The sequence below is a fragment of the Python bivittatus genome, unplaced genomic scaffold (genome assembly GCF_059951505.1).
Source record: "Python bivittatus isolate LINGU-HERP-01145 unplaced genomic scaffold, Pbiv_v1 ctg000410_np1212, whole genome shotgun sequence".
NCBI classification, from domain to species: Eukaryota; Metazoa; Chordata; class Lepidosauria; order Squamata; family Pythonidae; genus Python; species Python bivittatus.
Genome location: NW_028277067.1, coordinates 16332851 through 16357097, shown reverse-complemented (window position 1 = coordinate 16357097; position 24247 = coordinate 16332851). Strand labels below are relative to the sequence as shown.

Here is a 24247-nt window from a genome sequence, read left to right as displayed (position 1 = left end):
GTGGTTTTCAGGGACAATAGCAATGTTAGGAATGATACTAGTTTGCTATTTCTCAGTCATCCAATTCCATTACTGAGGAGTAAAGAGATGGCCTTGAAGAAGGCATTCAAAAGTTGTTGTATAAACACTAGGTTAGCCCTGGAAGCGGGGGGGGGGGGGTGAAATAATTCAAGATTAACCTCCCCTATTTCTCTTAGTATGGGGAAAGAGAGAGAGAGAGAGGGAGAGAGAGAGGGAGAGAAAATGAGAATCTCTGCCAGGCTTTCAAAATTATGTTAATATACCCTGTAATAATAGAGTTCTAGTAGTCCTTGTGGGGTCTGTTTCCAACCTGTCCAGCTTCACAAGGCCTCCAGCAGCCTTAGAAGCCTGACAGAGATTCTCTCTCTCCCTTTCTCTCTCTCCCTTTATTAAATACTATTCTGTACTATTCTGTACAAAAAGTTAAACTCATTATGTCTAATAACTACAGAAACTATCCCTAATCCCAGCTCAAGAATGAAGGCATTAGAATATCATGTCTGCACATAATCATGTCTGCACACAGCAGATCAGATTCTCCAAAACACCAGTGACATGAAGGAAGGGTCTGTTTTCTACATGAGAAAGCAAGAAAATTGTCAATAATAATTTAAAAAAAAAAAGTTACAGAAGGGCAGTGCCCTAGAAAACACAGATATGTAAATGATTTGGCACACTCACCTAAAATAACAAATTAGATTTTTGTTTTAGCTCCTCATTTAAAGTTTTCGACTAAGAAAGCCAGGCACATCAAGTGGTTCCCCCAGAAACCACATACTGATTAAGATCATGCATCATAGTAAACAAAAACTTTACAAACCATATTTTCACTTAATGAGATATGTGAGATTATTTGATGTCTTAATGTTCCAATTTCAAGAAAGTTATTTTAGGTGTGTGAGGCTAGGCCTTACCTGCCACAAGCGATTGTCAGATTTATAGATGTGCCAGCACTCACAAGCACTTGGTACACACAGAAACATTCTCAGCTGTCAAAATACTTGTCACTAAAATATCTTTTTTATGTATTTCAAAGTGATCCAGTGAGATTTGCTACTGATCTTCCAATTTTTCTGAAGAAGCTGAAAGATCTAATCAATCTCCTAGCCCCAAAGGAGATTTTTACAGTAATTAATTATTTCTCCTTGGAGATTTTATCTTGTTCAGGACTTATTGCTTTGTATGTGTGTGTGTGTATATATCTATATGTGTATGTATGTGTATGTATGTGTATCTTATTAAAGATATATTTTTATGAAGGTAAATGATAAACACGAAACAATGTAGAAAAAAGAAGGAAGGAAGGAAGGAAGGAAGGAAGGAAGGAAGGAAGGAAGGAAGGAAGGAAGGAAGGAAGGAAGGAAGGAAGGAAGGAAGGAAAGAAAAGGTACAAAAAAGAAAGCAGAAAGAGAGAAAAAGAAAAGGAAAAGAAAAGAAAAATACTTAAAGAAGCGACTTCTGGTCTTCTTTACAGCAGTTACAAGCATACTTAATACCATTTCCCTCCTTCTAAATTACTTACCATGGTTTCCTTCTCCCCATGTTCAACCCTTACTAATTGGTAAATACAGAAATCACCTGTTCATTTTTATCCATTTTCAGAAAGAAGTCCATAAAGGGTTTCCAGTCTTTTATAAAAGTATAACTTATAAAAGTTTCATCATTCTCCTTGATGAAACAAGTCAGTTTAGCAATTTCTGCAAGTTCTGCCATCTTCAGAATCCATTATTCCATTGTGGGTATTTCTGTATTATTCCATCTGTGTGTATATAATAACCTTTTTATGATAGGTGATATATGGTTTTACCATATATAAAACCAATCATCCATGAGTCTTTTCTAATTGACTGTCCACAAGTCCTAGTAAGAAAAATTCTGGTTTCATTTGAATGTTAATTTTGAAAACTCTGCATCATCATATGTATTTCTCTTCAATATTTTTTCATTTTTTCACAAGTCTTCCATGCATGGAAAAATGTCCCTTCATGCTTTTTACATTTTGAACAGCAATTAGAAGTATCTTTATATATCTTAGATAATTTCTCTGGTGACATATACCAACGGTACATCATTTTATAAAAATTCTGTCTTAAATTATAAGACAATGTGAATTTCAATCCTTTTAATCACATTCTTTCCCAGTGTTCCATCTGTATACTGTAACCAAAATTCTTAACCCATTTCATCATGCACTCTTTAACCTGTTCTTTGTCCATTTCAAGTCTAAACAGAAGTTTATACATTTTAGCAATTATGTGTTCATCATTTGTACATAATTCCATTTCAAATTCCGTTACACGTTGTTCTATACCCAGTAGCTTTTTACCCTTATTAAACCTCTCCTTTAATTGTGCATATGAAGACCACTGAAAAGTAAATCCCTCTGCAGCCAACTGTTCTCTTGATTTCATCTTAAGTTCTCCATTTTCCTGTATTAGCAAGTTTTGATATCTTAACCATTTTTCTTTACCTGCTGTTTCTGTTGCATAAAATGCTTCTTGTGCTGAGGCCAAGTAATGGTACTTTCAGGCACAGCCAGAGTTCATATCTGTTCAATATTCTTAATATGGCATTCCTAACATAGCGATTTTTAAAGTGTACATTAACTTTAACTTTATCATACCATAGGAAACCATGCCACTCAAACCGCAGTTTGTGCTCTTCTAGCTGTAACATTCTTTTATTTTATTTTTTCATTCAGACCAAACAGCAGGATGCAAAATACAAGTCTGGAAGTCCTAATCCTCTTTCCTTTGCATCCTGAAGAATTTTATATTTAACTCTGCCCTGCCATATACATCTGGATATATCTTTTTCCCATTGTTTAAAAGGTGCATCATTTCTCAAAACAGATATTGTCTGAAATAAAAACATAATCCGAGGTAACGCATTCATTTTTACCACTTCCAAATAGTGAACTGTAATTTTTTCCCACCTTAATAAATCCTTCTTAATTTCACTCCATTAATTATTTTGAAATAACATCAATTCATATTAGTCTTAACAATGCCCAAATATTTCACTTTTTTGTCAACCTGAAACCCAGATTTTACAAACAATTCTTTATGACTTTCTATCTTCAAATTCTTTGTCGACATCTTTGTTTTCTCCTTATTAATTTTAAAACCAGCCAGAGCACCAAATTCTCTGTTTTTCCATTAATATATCTATTCCTTGTATGGAGTTTTCCAGAATTAAAACCAAATCATCCACAAAAGCCCTTAATTTATATACTTCTTTTTTTAACTTTCACTCCAGCAACTATTTTGTCTTATTTTATATCTCTATTTAAAACTTCAAGAGCTAGAATGAATAACAATGGTGAAAGTGGGCATCCTTGCCTCGTTTCTTTCTGTATTTTACATGGTTTAATCAGCTCCCCACTTATGAATATTTGTGCAACTTGTGAAGTACATATCGATTTCACCCATGTAATAAGATTCTCCCCCAAATCCATACCTTCCAAAATCTTGAACAAAAAAGTTCAGATTATCAAAGGGCTTCTCCATGTCAAAAAATGTAAACACAGCTTGTTTTTCATACTGTTGCTCCAAATATTCTTTTTTATATAATTTTTATTGAGTTTCAGAAAAAAAGTAAAATACAGAAAAATCAAAAAGAAGAAAAAAATAACAAAAGAGAGAAAAGTACAGAAAAAGAAAAAGAAAAAGTAACTTCTGACTTTCTTTGGTACAGGCATAGGTATAAAATATGTTCCCCTCTTACTCTAATATCTAAAAATTCACATAATAAAAGCTATCCTTTGCTCTAACATTGAAAAAGATTACAAAATTAGTCTATATCAACAAGAAATATAAAAAGAGTAATACAAGATATTGCTGAAGTTATGGAATAATTCAATCATCAAAACTTAAAATCAAAATTTCATTTTTTTGTGTATCAAGTAAAAAGTCCAAGAGTGGTTTCCAAATAGAAACACAACTGGACAGTGTCCTTTCTTTGATCAAAGTAGTAGGTGTTGCCATCTCTGCCATTTCCATTAATTTCAATATCCATTCTTCAGCTGTAGGTATTTGTAATCCTTCCATTTTTGTGCATCTAGAAGTCTCGCTGCCATTATCATATAAAGAAACACATTTCCATATGTTCTTTCTATCTGTTTATCCATCATACTAAAAGAAAGGTCTCTAGTTTCAACTGTATATCCATTTTTATTTTTATTTTTTTAATCAAAATACATATCATGTCCCAATATTTCTTAGCTTTTTCACAGGTCCACTATAAATGATAAAAAATGCCTTCACACTGATTGCATTTCCAACATACATTTGAAATTCTTTTATACATCTTAGTTTATCTGGTGTCAAATACGAATGGTACATCATTTTATAGAATTTTTTCTTTTAGGTTATAATTAAGAGTAAACTTCAAACCTTTATTCCACATACTTTCCCACTGGTCCAGCATTATGTTATATCCAAAGTTTTTTGCCCATTTAAACACAATCTTTAACATATTCCTCTTTCAAATTAATCTTTAACAAAAAATTATATATTTTATCAGTAAGATGCTCATCATTAACACATAAAGCATATTCAAATTCTGTTTTCTCTGAGGTAAATTCATAACTTTTCTTATCCAATTTAAATCTTTCCAACAACTGTGCATAGATAAACCATTGGCAAATATAACCTTCCAATTCTAATTCTTCTCTGTTCTTCAGATTAGGCTCTCTGTCAGAAAACAATAAAAAATTTGCATATGTCAACCATGGTTGTTTAGGTGTCATTTCTCTTCTATAGAAAGCTTCTTGGGGTAACAACCACAAAGGGATTTTTGGAGACAATCTTACCTTGTATCTGTTCCAGATTCTGAATATGGTACATCTAATAAAATGGTTCTTAAAATCACTATTAACTTTTACTTTGTCATACCATAAATATCCATGCCATCCATATCTTAAATCATGTCCTTCTAGCTCCAATAATTTCTTGTTTTTTAAAGTCACCCACTCTTTCATCCATACCAGACAAGCATCAAAATATAACTTTAAACCTGGAAGGCCTAACCCAACTCTTTCTTTAGCATCCTGTAAAAGTTTATATTTTATTTTTGGTTTTTTATCTTGCCATACAAATTTAGAAATATCTTTTTCTTTTTCTTTTTTTGCCATTATTTAAATGGTACATCATTTGTCAATATCAGCTTGACCATACTGCATTGGTCAAGCAGACAGGGACATGTTCAGTAGCATTCCAAGAGCAAGACCCCAAACATACAAATTGGGTTTCATTTATCACAAGAAAGCGAGGAAATACAAATGTGTGAATACATGGTTGGTTACAAAGCATTGCCATATAGGGTAAGCACTTTCTCAAAGTATGCATGTGCAACACATATTCAAAAAATTTTCAGTAACTCTCAGCCACTTCTTTAATACATCTTGTGAAACTATGCTACGTGCTTGCTAGGCAACAGCTACTAACTAATTTCTTCCACAAAATCTAAGTTCTTTTGTAGCTCAGGAACAAAACTCGTGTGAGTTTCCCACCATTTTTCACCACTTACAATCCAATGCATGGAAAATTTTGATCACTAAAGAAGTAACAAGTTTATATATAAAAAGAATATTTCAGATATATATAACAATAAAACAAAATCAGTGAAAATAAATAAACATAGCAAAACATGTTATAGTAGTGGAAATATTTGTTAAAAAAAGAAACAGCCACAAAGTGTGAAACAATTATCAATACAATTCAAACACAATTTCAGTGAATAATTTATTTTAAAATTATATGAAAAGTCTATGGAAAGTCAAGGTATGGAAACACATTAAAAATGTGTAAATATTGTAGAACAAGTAAAAACTGCAGAGAAATATCTAACTTCTGCTAAAAAGAATATCAACAACTTTTCAAATCCACTTTAAAAGAAATTATTGAAAGTGATAGAAAAACAATAAGAAAGAGGGAGAACAAGCTCAGAAAAAGCTGGAGAAGGTGAAAGGTCAGTTGGATTTAGACTCTGTCATGAAGCAAAACTATTAAAGTCTGTTCCAAACATGATCCAAGCCCAAACTCTCAGTCAGTACTACTAAACAGAACAGAAGTTTATAACTGACAACTGATTCTTCTGTTTTTGTTAAAATTTGATTACCAATGAACTGAAAAGAAAATGACAGCTTCAAGTGACAAATGACAAAAAAAATATCATTTTATCAAAATGTCGTCTCAGGGCTTTGTGAACTTCTTTGTTTCTCAAAGTATAGATAAGGGGGTTAACTAAAGGAGTCATGACTGTATAGAAAATGGAGAAAATTTTATTGAGGTAACCTAGGGAAGGGCTGTCTGGCAATGCATACACAATGAATAATGTGCCATAAAAGAGACAAACTACCATGAGATGAGATGAGCAGGTTGAAAAGGCTTTACGCCTTCCTGTGGTGGATTTGACGTTTATGATGGTGATGATGATGCAAATGTAAGAAGTGAAGGTCTACAGGAACGGAGGAATTGTGAAAATGATGGTCATGCAAAAAGTAAAACGTTCAAAGAGACTTGTGTCACTACAAGACAGTTTCATCAGTGGATATAAATCACAAAAGAAATTATCTATGACATTAGGCCCACAAAAGACTAACTGAGCGACAACAGCGACAAGAATGACATTAAATACCAAACTGTTTATGCCTATTGCAGCCATAAGCTGGAAACAAAATCTGCTGTTCATAATAGAAGCATACAGTAAAGGTCTACAAATTGCCAAATAGCGGTCATAAGACATGGCAGCCAAAAGGTATGTTTCGATCGATGCACAAGTGCAGGAGAAATGATATTGGGCTAGGCATCCACTCACACTAATAGTTCTCTCACTGGTCAGCAAGTTGGCCAACATTTTGGGCAAGAAGTTGAAGCTATAGCAAGTGTCCAAGCAAGATAAATTTGCCAGGAAAAAATACATTGGGGTGTGAAGATATCGATCAGTCACAACTAGCAGAAAGATGAGGAGGTTTCCAGTTATTGTCATCAGATAAATCACCAAGAAGAACCAGAATAGGAAAGGTTGCATCTGAGGGAGATTCCCAAAACCCAGAAGAATAAATTCTCTGATACTTGACTGGTTTTCCTTTGCTATGTCCAACATTTCCATGAAATTAAATATCACATAAATTCTAGAATATATAACAAGAAGGAGACAAGTTCAAATGTGAAAGTATAAAATACCCGTTCCCCTTAAGTATTCAAAAATGGAAGAAGGACAAGAATATCCTGAGAATGTAGGTAGCTGATGTTCATCATTATTCTCCTCAGAAAACAGGAAGATTAGCTAGCTTGGTATGATGTGCCTAAAAGGAGGAAAATTACCCCTTGTTCTCATACCTGGAGATGAGGAGATGAGGCACTCAAGTTATGAGAACTGCACATTACAGTACATGAGTTAAGCACATTTCTATTTTCCTTCTCCTTCCTATCAATATTCTGTTGTTTTCCAAGATATGTTTCTCTATGAGGTAGGTGTGTGAGCCTTCAATTTTTTGGAAAAGGTTTGCCCTTGCCTCCTTTCTAGGGCTGAAAGAGAGCAACTGGCCCAAGGTCACCCACCTGGCTTTATGCCTAAGGTGGGACTAGAATTCATGGTCTCCTGGTTTCTAGCCTGATGCCTTAACCACTACACCGAACTGGCTCTCTTAAATGAAATAGGTAAATCTACCATATTGGATCACTTTCCTTGAAAACTATATGAAATTGTCAAAAGCACTTGCAGTGTTAGTTATGTACAAATTGACTATGCTTGTGCATCTGGTTGTCTCTCCACTCCCCACACTGCATTCCATTGTTTTAAATAAAACTGTTTGAAAATAAAGCTGCTCTTTGAATCAATCAGAAGATAAAATCTTTGATCAAGGACAGCACATGGGGAAAGGTGAGTTTTCATCCTAACATGACTTCTGCTAGAGATATTGTCAATCTGTCTGGTACATTGAAGACATATTTATTTGATATATGTTTCAAATCCAGTGCAGCATACTTACAGTTCTTATGAAATCAGGAATGAAATAATTTTGGCTTCCACATATGTTTTATCTCATAACTTAACATATAGAACATTAATATATTGAAAAGATTGGCAAATAAATCATGCATATAATTTTGTAGTCACTACACGCCAATAATATTTTTCTGGATCTTTAAACAAATGTCATTAAGTACTCACAGAACTGTCTTCTATTTATTTGTTTAGTCCACCTCTGAAACATCTACACTTTATCCTTACAATTTCTCATGGTTAAGGTAAGCAGTGGTCTATATGAGTACAGGTGTGAAATTGAGAAGTAAATGTATTGCTTCACGAAGAAGAAATGTATTCCTTAGGCAGCACTAATTAATGTCTACAGATTGTATTGTTAAAGAAGATCAAGTGTGCACAGTAAAACATATTCTAAGTCATCTGTGATGTAACGAGATACCTCTTTGCAAACATCCAAATGTTTATGTTCCCTGAAGGATAACACCAAATATTTTACCAAAAATGAGCTCAGAAGAAAAAGTCCAAACTGATTGGATTAATAAACCCTGGACTGCCTTTATATAACACAAATGAATGGTTTCTTCTTAAGATGTCCTGCTGAGTAAATCACAGGGGCTGTACTGATGCCTAAGAATAAGCTATACATTATGTTTTGTGAACTGCATAAACTGAGCTCCCAGTTCAGGCTGAACTAAAATGATATCGAGCTATATTTTACTATGCTCTATAAAGCCATTCAATATTTTAACGTAAAAGAACATCAGAAGAAGAACATCATCCTCCCAAAATCCATGAGAATGTTTGAAATGGAAATTTATCTTCTGCAAGATATTGGTTTGTTTAACACATGTCCCGATGAGTCAATACTGTTTTCCTCCCACTTACAGCTCAAGAATCTGCCCTCTAGGTAAGTTGGAGTATTTTGTACTATGAGATGGAAGGGTTTCTAAAACAGCTTTTCAAAAAATATATGCAATAATTAACCCCAGGAGATTTATTGCTGCTTTTTCTGATGCATTTCATTTATGAATCCCCAAGAGACTGTTGTGTTGCTCAGAACTTGCTAATTCTGAGGACTGATTGACTCATTTGTGGTACTACTTGGCAATACACCCTGAGAGTCCATAAGGTCACACTCATGCACTATAATGAACTTATTGTATAACTTCTATTGTTAGCATGCTGAACACTCTTGTTTATCCCTATCCCTGGGATTATATCTTATTATCATATTTTTCTCTTGTCATTTTCTTATTTTTCTCCTAGAATATTCTGTGAATTCAAAAATTCCATATTTCTTTTTTGAATATTCACTGAAACCTTGAGTATGTAATCAGCAGCAGTGAGATATAATGATCAAGGAGTGGGTCTCTGTGTTCTATGCCCTGAGGGTGATGATGATGATGCTTCTGAATTTACACATTCTGAGTTTACTCTCTGTAAATCTTTAAATATTCACCTTGCAAAAGTTCAGAACTTCATGTCTGAGAAAAAGGACGTGATGCCACCCCTTTTGATTTATTCAATGGAATTGGGGTCAGTGAGTCCAATAATGGACAAGGTAGCCTGTATTGTACAAAACTTGGTTGTATTGTCACTTTAAGTGACCACTTCATTCTGCATGCTGTTAGTTTGCCTCTGCACAATCCTGTTCTGAGAACCATAGTCCTTACCTGGAAATAAATCAAACTGAAATAAGTGGGATGTCCTCCCAATGGACATATATTGTTTTGTACTGCCAACAGCATTTTTATAAAATAAATGCTCTGTGAGAAAGGCATGTTTTGTCAAAGTTCCTTCATATTTGGTAATTTTAATATGCATTGTTAAACTTTAGCTTTTTGGTAATTTTAGTGTGCATTGTTAAGTTATAATAAAAGAAATGGGAGATGTTTCCCACAGGATGCACCTGCTTTATGTGAAAAATGTGTACTGGGACATATCCCTAGAAAACAAAAACAAAGGTTTATTTGTTCAAAGAGTTTAGATACATGAGAATCATGGGTCTAAAGTTGGAGATAAAGCTGAGAAACAATGTTAGAAAGCCATAACTTCCTGTTTAAGATGCCATGGTGAACACACGTCTCTTATTTCCTGATTAAAAGGCTTTCAAACTTCTGTATTATCAGGCTGCGTGGATAACAACTTTCGTCATTCGGTAAATAAAATGTTTTATTACATATTATTTTGTTTTAACAAGCTATTGGAATGGCAACTAGACCTAAGCATTCAACAGCTGCCTCAATTTCAACTACGCCACTATCTGCCAAGCCAGGCAAGATGGCAGAGGAGGAGGATTCTTTTGCTACTTTATTAAAAGAGATCCTGGCTCAGGTACAACTTTTGAAGCCAATGCAACAAGATCTGGCAGAGCTTAAAGATGATTTAAAAATAATGCAAGAAAAAATGGTTTGCTATGAGGATCATTTAAATGCTCATGGGAATATAACTCAAGCCAATCATAATATTTTGGATAAATGAATTACCTATTTGGAGTCAGAATTGCATAGGAAATTATAACATCCACTTTTTTTCCTCCTTTTCTTCTCTTTATCTACGTTTAATACTCTAAGGCACTTACATAATAGAATATTAAGAATCTAAGCACTTCATATAAATATCATCATATCAAAATAACATATCGCACTAAAACTGAGAAGATGGAGCAATAGATGGTTTATATGGTTAGATTTAATAATATGTTAAAGGATTGAGATAGTTCTATATTAACATCTTATGGATATACAGTAAAATTAGGCAATTTAGAGCAGGAAATTTTTAGATTTAGCTTAGTGGCACTAACTGCTAGTACCATTTACTTCAGGGATACAAGTCAAAATCTCCTACTCCTGTTGATTTAGAGAAATCTAAGAAAGCTTAACAGCATCAGTTTATGGAGTAGGGTTAAGCTAACAACATGGAAGTTCTCAGCTCAATCTAGATGTGCCACAAGGCAAATCCATATTACATTTCTGAAACACAAAATTGCTGATTTTTGGATATCTGGAAAATGTATTGCCAAATTGAAAAGATAAGTCAATGTGTAAAGTTCAATGTAACAATTATAAAATGTCATGGGAAAATTACAGAATAGACAATTGAAGTCAACCCCATCACTATCTTCCTTGCAGTCATGGAAGAAACAAAAACTCCAGATCTAGATGAGTAGCTCTGGCTGCAAAAAGATGATTGTTTCTGGGTTCACACCTGCGTTCACTACCAAAGGCAAAGAAAGAATTCTAAGGACAGTTTCCTAAAACAATTGTAAATTTCATAAGAACCCGCCTTAAGGCTTTGTGAACTTCTTTATTTCTTAAAGTGTAGATGAGGGGATTGGCCAAAGGAGTCAGGATTGTATAAAAAATAGAGAAGACTTTATTGAGGTATCTCATGGTGGGGGTGTCTCGGAACATATAGACAATGATTAAAGTGCCATAAAAAAGACAGACCACCATGAGATGAGAAGAGCAGGTTGAAAAAGCTTTTTGCCTTCCAATGGTAGATTGGATTGTTATGATGCTGGCAATGATGGAAATGTAAGAACTGAAGGTCAGCAAAAATGGAGGAATTGTAAAGATGAAGGACAAGAGAAGAACAATGAGTTTAAATAGTGTAGGATCTCTGCAAGTCAGTTTTTCCAATGGAGTTAAGTCACAAAGGTAATGGTCTATTATATTGGATCCACAGAAAGAAAGTTGGGCTAGCAGAAACACAACAATGCTATTAACTATCAAACCATTTATCCATGCCCCAGCTATAAGCTGGAAACAAAACCTCCTGTTCATAATAGAAGTATAAAACAAAGGTCTACATATTGCCAAGTAACGGTCATAAGACATTGCTGCAAGGAGAAATGTTTCTATAGCTATACAACAGCCAAAGAAATAATATTGGGTTAGGCAACAACTCACAGTAATCATTCTGTCTCCAGTTAACAAACTGGTCAACATTTTTGGCAAGATAGTTGAGGAATAGCATGTTTCAAGGCAGGACAAATTCCCCAGGAAGAAGTACATGGGGGTGTGTAGGTGTTCGTCAGCTGCAACTAACACAATGATGAGGAGGTTCCCAGTTAACGTCACAAGATAAATCACCAAGAAGAGCAAGAAAAGAAAAGGCTGCAGTTCATCAGGATTCCCCAGACCTAAGAAGATAAATTCTGTGATGACTGTCTCATTTTCTTTCTCTGCAATCAACATTTTTTTCAGATCAATAAATATGCCAAAGTTAGAACATAATCAGGAAATCATGCATCTGTGTTTTCCACTGGATAAGTTATAATTACCAATCTCAACTGCATTATTAAAAGTAGCCTTACTCCATGTAGAATCAAGGTCTAATCCAGAATGAGCCATCAGGACTCTGCATCTTTCCCTTTTTAACTAATGAAAGAAATTTTCACAATGATTGGTATTTTAAGGAGGCACCTTCCCAACCAGTTTTGTTCCAGCTACCAGTCTTCCTACCAGAGGCTCCATCTTGGAGGGAAAAATAGAAATACAAGGAATATTCTATCAGCTAGTCTCTTTTAATATCTGAAACACTTGGAGATCCTCAAAATAAAACATGAATCCTGCTTTTTTTGTGGTTAGCCTTGTAAAAACGAATTGCTTTGTACAAAGGATTCATGTCCCAGCCATTACTAATACTAGCGCTAGCACTCTCCACTATAAATATGTGTGTCCCTAAAATGTCTTCCCCAGGCATTTCAAATAAGTGATCTAGGGAGATTTGCTGATGATCATCAGATTTTCTATAAAGCTTTAATCTACAATAAAACTGCTAGCCCCAGAGGAGATCTTTACATTAATTATTTCTCCCTAGATTGTTTCTCTTGTTCAGAGTTTATTACTTTGGGAGAGTAATACATTTTTTTTTCCAGGAAATCAATCCTGAGAATCTGCCGGGTCACACTCAGGCACAGATGTAAGTGACCTGTACTATCTGCTGATATAGTTTGTATTACTTTCTCTCCATATGTTCACTCTTGGTCCTGGGTTATCTTGAAACTACTTCCAGATGATTACAATTAACTTTTTTTTTTTTTTAACTCCAAGAATATTTATATTGAGTTGAACTGGAGAGAAGTATTATATCTGTTTTCTAAAACCTTGATAAATTGTTTCTCTTTTAGGGAGGCAATATAGCTGGAAATCATGCTGGAAAATGTCTTGCCTGAAGGTGAGAAAAGTTAGCTTATATACTATGAGCCACCCACACTACACAGAAAGGAATTGTGAAGGCTTGCTCTTCAGGAAATTTCTCCTTTTGAAGAAGATGGCCCTACTATGATGTCACAATGGTCATCAGTTTGATTCAGAAGCTGAAGAGCCTGATAGAAAACTCTCAGTCTTTATTTCAGGAAATAACAGGAGATTGTGCACTGGTTGGAGAGGACTTGAGAAATCACAACTTCAAGCTGGGGAAGCTGACTCAGAGCCTCAGTGGTCAAGGTCTTGAGCTCAGCAAGTGAAGTGTTTTTTATGATAAATGTCTACAGAAAACCTAAACAAAACTTGCTTTTTTTAGAATCAGAGACTTTAGGTACTTCAGAATCATGGTTCTAAAGTTGGAAGAAAACTGAGGGGGGAAAAGGTTACATAAACCATAGTTTGTCATTGAAGGAATGGGAACCAAATATGTTTGTAATCTGGTCCATGAGTATCATATTCTTCAGTTCTCAGGTGAGAACAAAGGGACCTTACCTCAAAAATCAGTCTTTATACTGGCAATACCTCACAAATACCCACTTCAAATAAGAGGTGTCAAGACTTAGGATAAAATAGAGGCAATATTTGTATAAAATCACTTTTTTTAAGGCTTATGGATATATTCACCCACTTATTGAGTTGGCTTATTTGATTATAAGAAGTGTATGATATTCACTCTTCTTCTGTTTTGAAAGAACACTTCAGATTGCTTATCCACATAGACCTCTACCAACTTTCCTGTTCAAACTGAGGACACACAGATTTCTTAGCTGAAGTTCTTGGACAGGAAAAATAATATATAATCAGTTGGAATATGGAAGAGAACATTATGAGTTCCTTGCATACAACATGTCAGAGGGCAAATTCACTCCAGCATTGATATGGTCTTTCATTGGAAATAGGGGAGAGAAGAGAAATGGACTAAAAAACCAAGAAATCTGCCTGCTCAGAGTTATTAACTACCCAGTTCAATCTGATTTTGGTGAATAGGCTGTTGAATTATCTCATTTATTACAGCTAAACGGAAACCTCATTGTTTCTTATTCTAGCTAGAGAAGCTGGTTTATCTAGGGATAGTAGGAAAACAAATATGGAGGATTTCTGACAAGGATTTGGATTCAGGTACACGAGCAAAGCTAAAGCCTTGGCTCTGCTCTGGGCTTTTCAGATAGCCAGTGTGGGAGACATGTATTTTTAATCCTTAGCTCTCATTCTGCTGAAAAAAAAATGGGATGTAAGCACTTAATGAAGAATGGATTTCTTTCTAATGCAAATTATTGTGCATAACTGTAGCTTTGGGATCGAATTTCACATAACTTTTTTACCTGTACAGTTCTCCATTTAGTTTTGTTGAACTCAGGACATAAAGCTGTGGGATAATAACTTCATCTTTGCACAAATACAAGCCACTTTAGGATTGTAGATGATGCCTCTTAAGTAATAAGTGTTTTTAAGTTATATTAATTATTTAACTATGTATGATGTCAGCAATATTAATGAGGTTGGGGGAATTAAATAAAGGGGGGGGGAATCCAACCATTTATGCTTTCATCATTCACCCCAAAAGAGAGGTATAAGACATGTTCAGTTAATCTTCTGTTTTCTTAACAAAGCAACCAGGGCCATTTTTTTTTCACTTTTTGTTATCTAGAAATGCCATTCATGTCAAACAGCATTCTTTAAATAGAAGACCTTTTCCAAAACCACGACACTTCCCAAGTGCTTCTATTTTACTTTACTTAAACTGTATATGCTGGCTTTTAAATTTTGTTGAAATAATGCAAGTGTTTTATTGTTGTTGTTGTTTTAAATATGGTAGTATGTCCTGATTATTACCTACTTCAATATTTCTCATTCTGAAAAGCCAATAGAGAGAACTATTATGGAACTATTATTATTGGAAACAACAGTTGCCTAATTTAGGTAACACCCTTGTATCTGTGTGTTTTGTGTGTGTTTACGGTTTTTTATATGTAGTTGTTTTTATGTATTTTTTTTAATTGTTGTACTCCACCCAGAGTCACCTTGTGTGAGATGGGTAGCTATATAAATATGAAAAATACATACATACATACATACATACATCTGCTACTGAATGTGCCTGTCTCCTTGAGGTATGTGTATATAGAGAGAGACCTTTTGATGGAAAAGGTGTATCCTGGTATATGGGCTTTCTAAGCCACAAAGTTGACACTGGGTGGTGGCATCTCTCACCAAGCAAGTAATGCTTTCTATTGGCATATGAAGATTCTAAGCTTTTCTGTATTTTTAGAACAATACTCATGAATTCTGCAACCTTATTCATCATTTGTAGTTATAAAGTTGGGTAGATTTTTATCACTAAACAAATACCAATGTCACATCAAAAAGGAATGTTTCAAGCAGACATAACAATACCAAAAAAAATCAACATATAAATACTCAAAGCAAAACATATCATAATAAGAAGGAATGTAAAAACAAAGCTACAACGCTTTGTATACTTATCAACTTAATTTCAGTGAATAATTTATTTAAGGGTTAATAGGAAAAGTCCAGGGAAAGGCAAAATATGGAAACATATTGAAAGCAACAGACTTAAATGTTATGCAATGAAAACACATTGTAGAGAAGTTTCAACATCCTGGTAAAAACAAATATTTAAAATATCAATAACTTTTCATATGAAATGCTTATTATGAAATAAATTATTGCTCCATTGGCTGGAAACTTGACAACAAATAGGCAAAACAAGCTCAGAAATAGCTGGAGAAAAAGATCAATAGAATTTGGACTATGGCATGAAGCAAAGCATTAAATTAGGTTCCCACCCATGATCCCAGTCCAAATCCTGGGGCAATACTGTTAATCAGAATAGCAGCCTAATCTTGACACCAGATTTTCTCACATTCAAAATCTGACTACCAAAAAGGAATTGAAAACTTCAGATGACTCTGAAAAAATGCTGACATGCCTTTATCTCAACTTTATTGCTTCTGAAAGACAATTAAATTCAGCAGAAACATTGATTCTTTGTAGCCAGCTTCTCCTCATAATACTCCACGTTCTTCACTAATGACCAGAGATACAGAAAATGCATTGAAAACATGGAGGGAGGTTGGCATTATGGAATTATTTTATTCCTTTTTTGTTCAGAAGATAAGAAAATGAGGGTGGGACTTTGATCTACTGCAGTTCAGGAGGCAGAATGCTGATTGATAACATTTTATGCACTCTTGTCTTGTATAGCTGAAAAGGGAGAATCCATTGGAATACTTTTAGCTTTTCCCTAGAGCTGTGGTTATAATGAGGAAAATGGAGGTTCTGTTTTAATCAATGTCTATAGACAAAACCCTGAATCTTGGTTGGAGGAAGTGTATAATGGTTGCTAGTGTCCAGGATAATGAAATAGTAAGACAAAAGAGTTTCAGGAAACAAGTGAACTGCTGGACTTCTGGGGAAAAAATGGTGGACTGGAAACGGTTCAGTGAAAAGTAGAATCAATGACCATGGTGAAGGGAAGAGCCAGTGAGTAGACCGGCTCTTCGTAATTCCTCTCCAGACAAGGAAAGGTCTTAATAGTAATTTTATTAAAAATTATAGTTACAAAGATAAAAACTAATACAAGCAAGATGATGATGATGATGATGATGATGATGATGATGATGATGATGATGATAAGAAGAAGAAGAAGAAGAAGAAGAAGAAGAAGAAGAAGAAGAAGAAGAAGAAGAAGAAATAGAAAGTGCAGAAACAAAAACTAGAAAGAAAACTAGAAACGAAAAAATAAGAATATGGTAAAGAAAAAGAAAATAAATATATAAAGAAATTACTTCCCCCTTCATCACAGGTACAAACAATTTTAATAACTTAGCACCTTCTCTTAAAATACAACAAATGATCTCTTCTCCCCATATCTCAAACCGCTACACCCCACTGGCTCTCATATAGCAGTTAGCACTATTAAAACAAATAGAAAAAATAAAATAAAAGGAAAGATGCCACAACATAAAAAATAATAAATATTCATTAACAGGGAGAAGTTAAAAGACAAGACTATTTCTAAACTTTATTATACTTTATTGTGATGATTAATATACTTTATTATAGTTATTACTAAATAACTTAATATTAAAGTATTATTGACATTTCTTTTTACATTTTAAATTTTTATTAAATTTCCTTTAAAATGTCAAGCATGGCTGTCAGATATTAAACCTTAAAAGCATGATAAACTAGAATAAAATTATCAATAATGTGATCATTGGAAGTATTTTTAAAAGAAAATTTTCAGGACAACACATGTTATGAATATACATATACATTTGAGACAACACCAAAGGCCTATGTGAAGAGATAAGAGGACTTCTTAAAATGATGGACAGTAATGGTAAAAATTATCAGAAGCTCGACAAGCTAAATGGCTAATAGAAGAAAACGTTTTTGCATTTCATCACTTTGCATGGTGATAGAATGCCATCAAAGAGAGGGGTAAATGAAGTTGAAATCAGGTGATGTGATACCATTTGGGTGACTCTATTTCATCTCCATCTTGTATTTCAGAAATTTGGCAGTAAAATTGCCGATTTTCTGCTCTCTGTTTTTCATAGTTTACTGAGAAGATTAAAAAAGCAACTTGGTGGTGTCAAGATTAATGGAGTCATATTGTCCCATAAACTTGCAAGATTGTTACGAAAGATGCAAAACAAACTCTAATGATATTACTTGATCACTAGTCACAGCCTTGCAGCCCTGGAGGAAAAATGTTGACAGTTAATTAGTAGCTCTGACTGAAAAAAGGTAACTAGTCCAGCATCTCTACTCAAGACTTCATCTACTAAAATAAAAAGAATTACTCCCAAAAACTGCTTACAAGAAATAGCTAATTTTCTGCTGTCTGTTTTTCATACTTTGCTACAAGACTAAATGGCAGATTTGCAGTGTTAAACTTAAGGCAGGTATATGGCTCTTTAAACCTTGCAAAACACTTATGAAAAAAAAATCAAGATTATCTATATAGGTTAATCCCTCCACCCCAATGTTGCTTTATTACCAGCCACAGCTCTGCAGTCCTGCAGGAATGGAAAAACAGTCAAAATTGTATTAGGAGCTCTGGTTGCAAAAAAGGCATCTGTCTCTGTTTAGCAGCTATTTTACAATTTTACTTCATAAACAAAAGATATAACTCCTTCCAAAAATTCTCAATTTCTTGTCAATCCGTCTTAAAGCTTTGTGAACATCTTTATTTCTTAAAGTATAGATGACAGGATTGGCCAAAGGAGTCAGGATTGTGTAAAAGATGGAGAAGACTTTATTGAGGTATCTCAGAGTCAAAGTGTCTGGCAGTAAATAGACTATGATAATGGTGCCATAAAAAAGACAAACCACCATGAGATGAGAGGAGCAGTTTGAAAAAGCCTTTTGCCTTCCAATGCTGGATTTGATTTTTACAATGGCAATGATGATATACAAGTATGATGTGATTGTCAGAATAAATGGAATCACAGCATCAATGAAGGAAAGGAGAAAGACAATGAGTTCAAGCAAGCCTGGGTCAGTACAGGATAATCTTTCCAGTGGGGTCAAGTCACAAAAGTAATGGTCAATGGCATTGGGGCCACAAAAGGATAGCTGAGTAAGCAGAAACACAGTGATGCCATTCGCTATTAACCCATTTAGCCATGCCCCAGCTATAAGCTGGAAACATAGTTTCCTACTCATAATGAAAGTGTAAAGGAAAGGTCTACATATAGCCAGATAGCGGTCATAAGACATTGCTGCAAGGAGACATGTTTCTACAGTTGCAAAAGAGCCAAAGAAATAATATTGGGTTAGACATTGACTCACAGTAATAGTTGTGTTTCCAGTTAACAAACTGGTCAACATTTTTGGCAAGATACATGAAGTATAGCACATCTCCAGGCAGGACAAATTCCCCAGGAAAAAGTACATGGGGGTGTGAAGGTGTGGGTCAGCCACAACTAGCACAAGAATAAGGAAGTTCCCAGTTATTGTCACAAGATAAATCACCAGGAATAGCGAGAATAGCAGAGGCTGCAGCTCCGTCGAATTCCCTAAACCCAGGAGGATGAATTCTGTGATGCCTGTCACATTTTCTTTCTCTGCATCCAGCATTTTTTCTGTTCTCTAAATGTCATGCAAAAGAATGCAATCAGGAAATCTTGAATCTGAATTCTCCACTGCATAGGTTAAAGTCCCCAAATTCCCATTTCCAAAAGCTGTCTGCAGTTTGGAATAAAAGATGTCATTTACAATGAACCATCACAACTCTCCACCTGCTGATAAGGCTTTTAACTAGTAAATGAAATCATAGTGGTGATTGACCTCAGAAGGAACCTTTTGTCCATCTATCTTTTTCTGTGGGTATCCAAAGGCCTGAAAAAATGAGAATTATGAGAAATATACTGAGTCGGTTGTAATGTTTAACACCCCCGTAAACAAAACCTGTAGCAGATACAGGAATTCAGTCTTGTATAGTTGTTAGTAACAATAGTGATATTAAAGAAAGATACAAAATAATACTGTTAAGACTACTTGGATATTTGTCTATGATACTCCTTCATCCCTACTTCCCCATCCTAAAGTATACAATTGGATATTAACTCAGGTACTAAAGTTACAACTGATCAAGGAATTCTAACCAGAGGAAAAATATTCCTGGAAAGGGATATTCAGGTCTGTGCATAAGATATGAGTGTTAATTAAATCTGATCGAAACAATGAGATTGAAAGAATGATTTATTTATTTTTTATTTATATTTCCATCCATTACACTGCTGAGTGACTCTGGGTGGTTTACAGTAAAAACAGTAAAAACAGAATAAACATTAATTGAACATTAATTCATATTATTTCCCTTGATTTCAGAAAAGAAAGAAGTGATCATGATAATTTAATATTTTTCCAATCTGTCCTTAAAATTCTTCCAGAATGTTTAATAGTGACTGACATCAAATCATGCTCATTGGGAAGCAGAAATCTTCCTTCATGCAGCATAGAATTGATATATACAAAAGAAATCATACACATAGGATGATGACCACTTGTTTCCTCACCTTTAATGAAGAAAATACTATTAACAGCCAATTGTCATCATGGCTATTAACTCACCTTAGACTGAGAAGTAGCATTTGCCTCAGTTTCAGATTGGGAAACATGCATTGGAAGGTATAATTGTGGTCAAAGATTGCTTTTAGACTTTCCATAGAATAACATATTTTTATTTATTCATTCATTGCCAATGTCATCTTACCTTTATATTATCTTATTATGTTTCTTTTATCTTGTTTGCTGATAAATAAATTATATATTGAACAAATAGTTTCTTTACGCACTTACAGAAATATGTGTCCGTATCTTGCCCTGATTGTTGTGGATCTTCCTGCAAAAGCATATGGTTTTGTACAAGAAATCATAGTCATTATAGCTAAGAGCTATTGAGACTATCCCCCACAAAATAGTCTTATCCCACTTCAAGAACACTAAACTGGAATATTATTTGGGATTATCACCATAAATTATTGCAGCCTTTCTCAGAACGACAAACTGAGTCATTTAGTGAATCTAGTGCAATGTCAAGCAAGACTGGACTCAATCCTAGTCAACATTTGTCCAGATGGCCAAGCCCAGAGCAGACCAGATTACCAGGTCATCTTTCCAAAGGCCATAGACATGTAAGATGGCTATGCTCACTAAACAAAGGTACATCATATTTGCAAATAATCAGGTCAACGCTATTTTAGAGTCTAGAACATACTGATATAAAAATGATGTGGCAAAGTGAGTTAATGTTAAATTACAGAGTTAGTTTCCATCATACTTGTCTCAATTTTAGGGATGAAGGGACTGAAGGGTCCTGAGTCACAATGTTGACCAATAAAAGCTGACTGGAACTTACCTGCCACAAGTGATTGTCAAATTCGTATGTCCTATCCCTCACTATTGCTACATCTCAAAATTACTGGCAAAAAAATGACAGTACACACTGTCACAACATTCTCCACTATAAAAATAAATGCCCCTAAAATACCTTTCACAAGCATTTAAGGTAAATGAGGGAGATGTGCTGTTGATCTTCTGCTTTTCAGAAGAACCTGTAAGATGCAGCCAGTCTCCTAAATCCCAAAGAGTATTATTTACATTAATTATTTCTCCTTGGGATTTTTGTCTTGCTCAAAACATCTTACTTCAGAAGACTAAATGAAATCTTTCTCAAGAAATGCATCTTGAGAGTCTGCAGGGTCACATTCATGCACACATGATGACAAGTGACCTGTAGGATCTGTTGACACAGTTTGTATTTCATACAGTCCATATTTGCTCTCCATTCTTTGGTTCCATGTTATCTTGGAAAAGATATTGTAATGTACTTCCAGATGATTGTAGTGATCATTTTTTTTAACTCCATTGGTCACACTTTTCAATCTGCAAGGAAAGCAGTCTTTCAGATTAGATGGAGAGTGTTTATTTGTATTACAAATAAAGGAAATATGACAAGTATTACAAATAAGCAAAGTACAAAGTACTACAAAATCTGAAATAGTACAAGAATAATCTATTAATGTCTGGATGGTGATTTTTAACTCCAAGTAAATTTATACTGAATTAAATAAAAGAGAAGTCTTTGATCAAGATCTCTTGATGTCCTACTCAAGAGATCTTATTTCTGTTTTAGGCAGGCAATATCCCTATAAAATCCCACTGGATAATTTCTCACCTGAAGGCAAGGGTTAGGGTTAGGGTTAGGGTTGACATATGCAGAGCCACTCCCTGTACTCAGACACAAGCGTCAACTCCAATTGGAAGCCTTACTGTGATGTGACAATGGTCTTTCTGTTTCCAGCATCAGGGCGCAGTGGTCAGTTTCTTCTCTTCAGGAAGGCAGCCTTGTTATGGTGTAACAGTGGCCATCATTTCTATTTCTGGCAGTCAGCGTCAGACACAGTGTTCACTTTCTGTTCGAGATCAGTCTGTTTTTCAGATTCAAAAACTGAAAAGCCTGCCCTCAGGAATTAACAGAAGAGAATGTACGGGTAGAAGAAGCACTTGTACTGAGCCCAGTGTCCGTGAACTCAACTGGAAGGCAATGTTCAAACTCCTGTTGTGAAATCATAATGAAGATAAATGCTTTCTGTTTTAGCCAGGCAATACCACTACAAAATCACGCTGGACAACTTCTCACTTGAAGGCAAGAGAAATTGGCAAAACCATCCATTTTACTCGGGTGGGCAGCATCAGGACACAATGGTCAATTTCTTTCAGGGATCAATCAGACTCTTAGCCTGGGTCTCAGGAATTAACAGGATAAAATATTGTGATAGGAGATATAGATTCAATCATGCAAGGATGACTCAGAGACTGAGTAAATGAAGTCTCCAGCCCTGCAGTGCATTCCTTTATCTGATAAATGTGTACAGAAGCATTTGCCTGAAAATCCTAAAATGATTGGTTATCTCAGTAACTCAGAGAGTTTAGATATTTCAAATGCATAGTTTCTACAGAAGAAAGCTGAAAAAAAAATTACTCAAGCCATAGCTTGTCATAGGTGAGAAGGGATCCAAGCATGTTTACTGTTTTGTTGCATGAGTGTCAAATTCTTCACCTTTCAGGTGAAAAAATAGGTGTCCTGCATCAAACATTGGCCCTTCTACTGGCAATACCTCACAAGTAGCAAGAAGTATCAAGACTGAAGATGAAACAGAGGCAATGTGGGCATGAAATCACAATCAAAGTCTTTTTCTTTTAAGTGTATGAACATAGTCTATCACATATTAAACTAGGCTTCTATACATATATGATATACACCATTTCCATTGTCTTTCTGCTCTGAAACAACACTCAAGACAGCTTATCTTCATATTCCTCTATGAACCTCCCTAATTAAACTGAAGTCACACAGATTCCCTAGCTAAAGTCCTTAGTCCAAAAGAATAGCATGAAATCAGAGGCAATATAGAGGATATTTCAGTAAGAACTCTGCAAATTCAACTTGTGCATTGGGATGTTCTTCTACTGGAAGCAGAGAAGAGAAATCAATTGAGAAACCCAGAAATTATGTCTGCTCAGGGGTATTACCAAGTCTGTTCAATCTGGTTTATGCCAATAGGTTGTTAAATTCTACATTTGTTTCAGCTACTCTAATACCTCACCTTTTTTCTGTTCTGCCCAAAGAAGCTGGTTGATCCACACATAGTGGGAAGAAAAGCATAATTATTTGGATACAATGTCTCCTAAATGTCAATCTGTTTGCTTCCCCATTTAGTTTTGTGGAACTCAGGACACAAAACTCTGTTACAAACACCATTCTAAGCAGAGGTAGAGCCAATCACTTTAGGATTGTGACTGATGCCTCTTAAATAATTAGAGCTTTAGATTTATTTTTAATTATTTAACTGCTTACCATATCAGCAATATTAATTGGGGAGGAGGTAAACAAAGGAAAAAATGTAACTATCCATTTATATTTTCCCCATTCATTCAGAAAGAGGGATACAAAGCTACTGTTCCTTAGCAAAGCAACCAGGATTTTTTCCTTTAACTTTTTGTTATCAAAAATGCCTTTGTATCAAAAAGAATGATTTAAATAGAATATATTTTCTGCCATTGTTTTATTACAAAACGATTATATTTCTCAATGGTTTCAAATTTACTTTATTAAAACTCTAATATTTAGAAGAGATTTCTGAATTTGGGATATCTAGTGGTGAATAAATTCAAGCCTTTTTGAAATGTTGGTGGTTCATGGTTCATAGTGGTTCATTTTTTAAATCCCCTCCTTATTAAATGGGATTGTGCATTTGCAGTATTGTGCATTTGCAGTATTATTTTAATCTTTGTGAAATAATATAGATCTCTTCTTCTTCTTCTTCTTCTTCTTCTTCTTCTTCTTCTTCTTCTTCTTCTTCTTCTTCTTCTTCTTCTTCTTCTCCTCCTCCTCCTCCTCCTCCTCCTCCTTCTCCTTCTCCTTCTCCTTCTCCTTCTCCTTCTCCTTCTCCTTCTCCTTCTCCTTTACAATTTCTTGGTAT

The 24247-nt window shown here is 34.7% G+C and overlaps 2 protein-coding genes across 2 annotated transcripts; both read right to left on the bottom strand.

The window, feature by feature from the left end:
• Window positions 1-11252: 11252 nt before the first annotated feature.
• Window positions 11253-12212, bottom strand: LOC103054130 (olfactory receptor 5G9-like). The gene has a single exon (XM_007441372.3). The coding sequence runs from the start codon at window positions 12210-12212 to the stop codon at window positions 11253-11255; it is 960 nt and encodes a 319-aa protein (XP_007441434.3).
• Window positions 12213-18368: 6156 nt separating this feature from the next.
• LOC103054378 (olfactory receptor 11A1-like) lies at window positions 18369-19337 on the bottom strand. Its single transcript, XM_015890468.1, has one exon. It carries the CDS (start codon window positions 19335-19337, stop codon window positions 18369-18371), a length of 969 nt encoding a protein of 322 aa, XP_015745954.1.
• Window positions 19338-24247: the final 4910 nt, after the last annotated feature.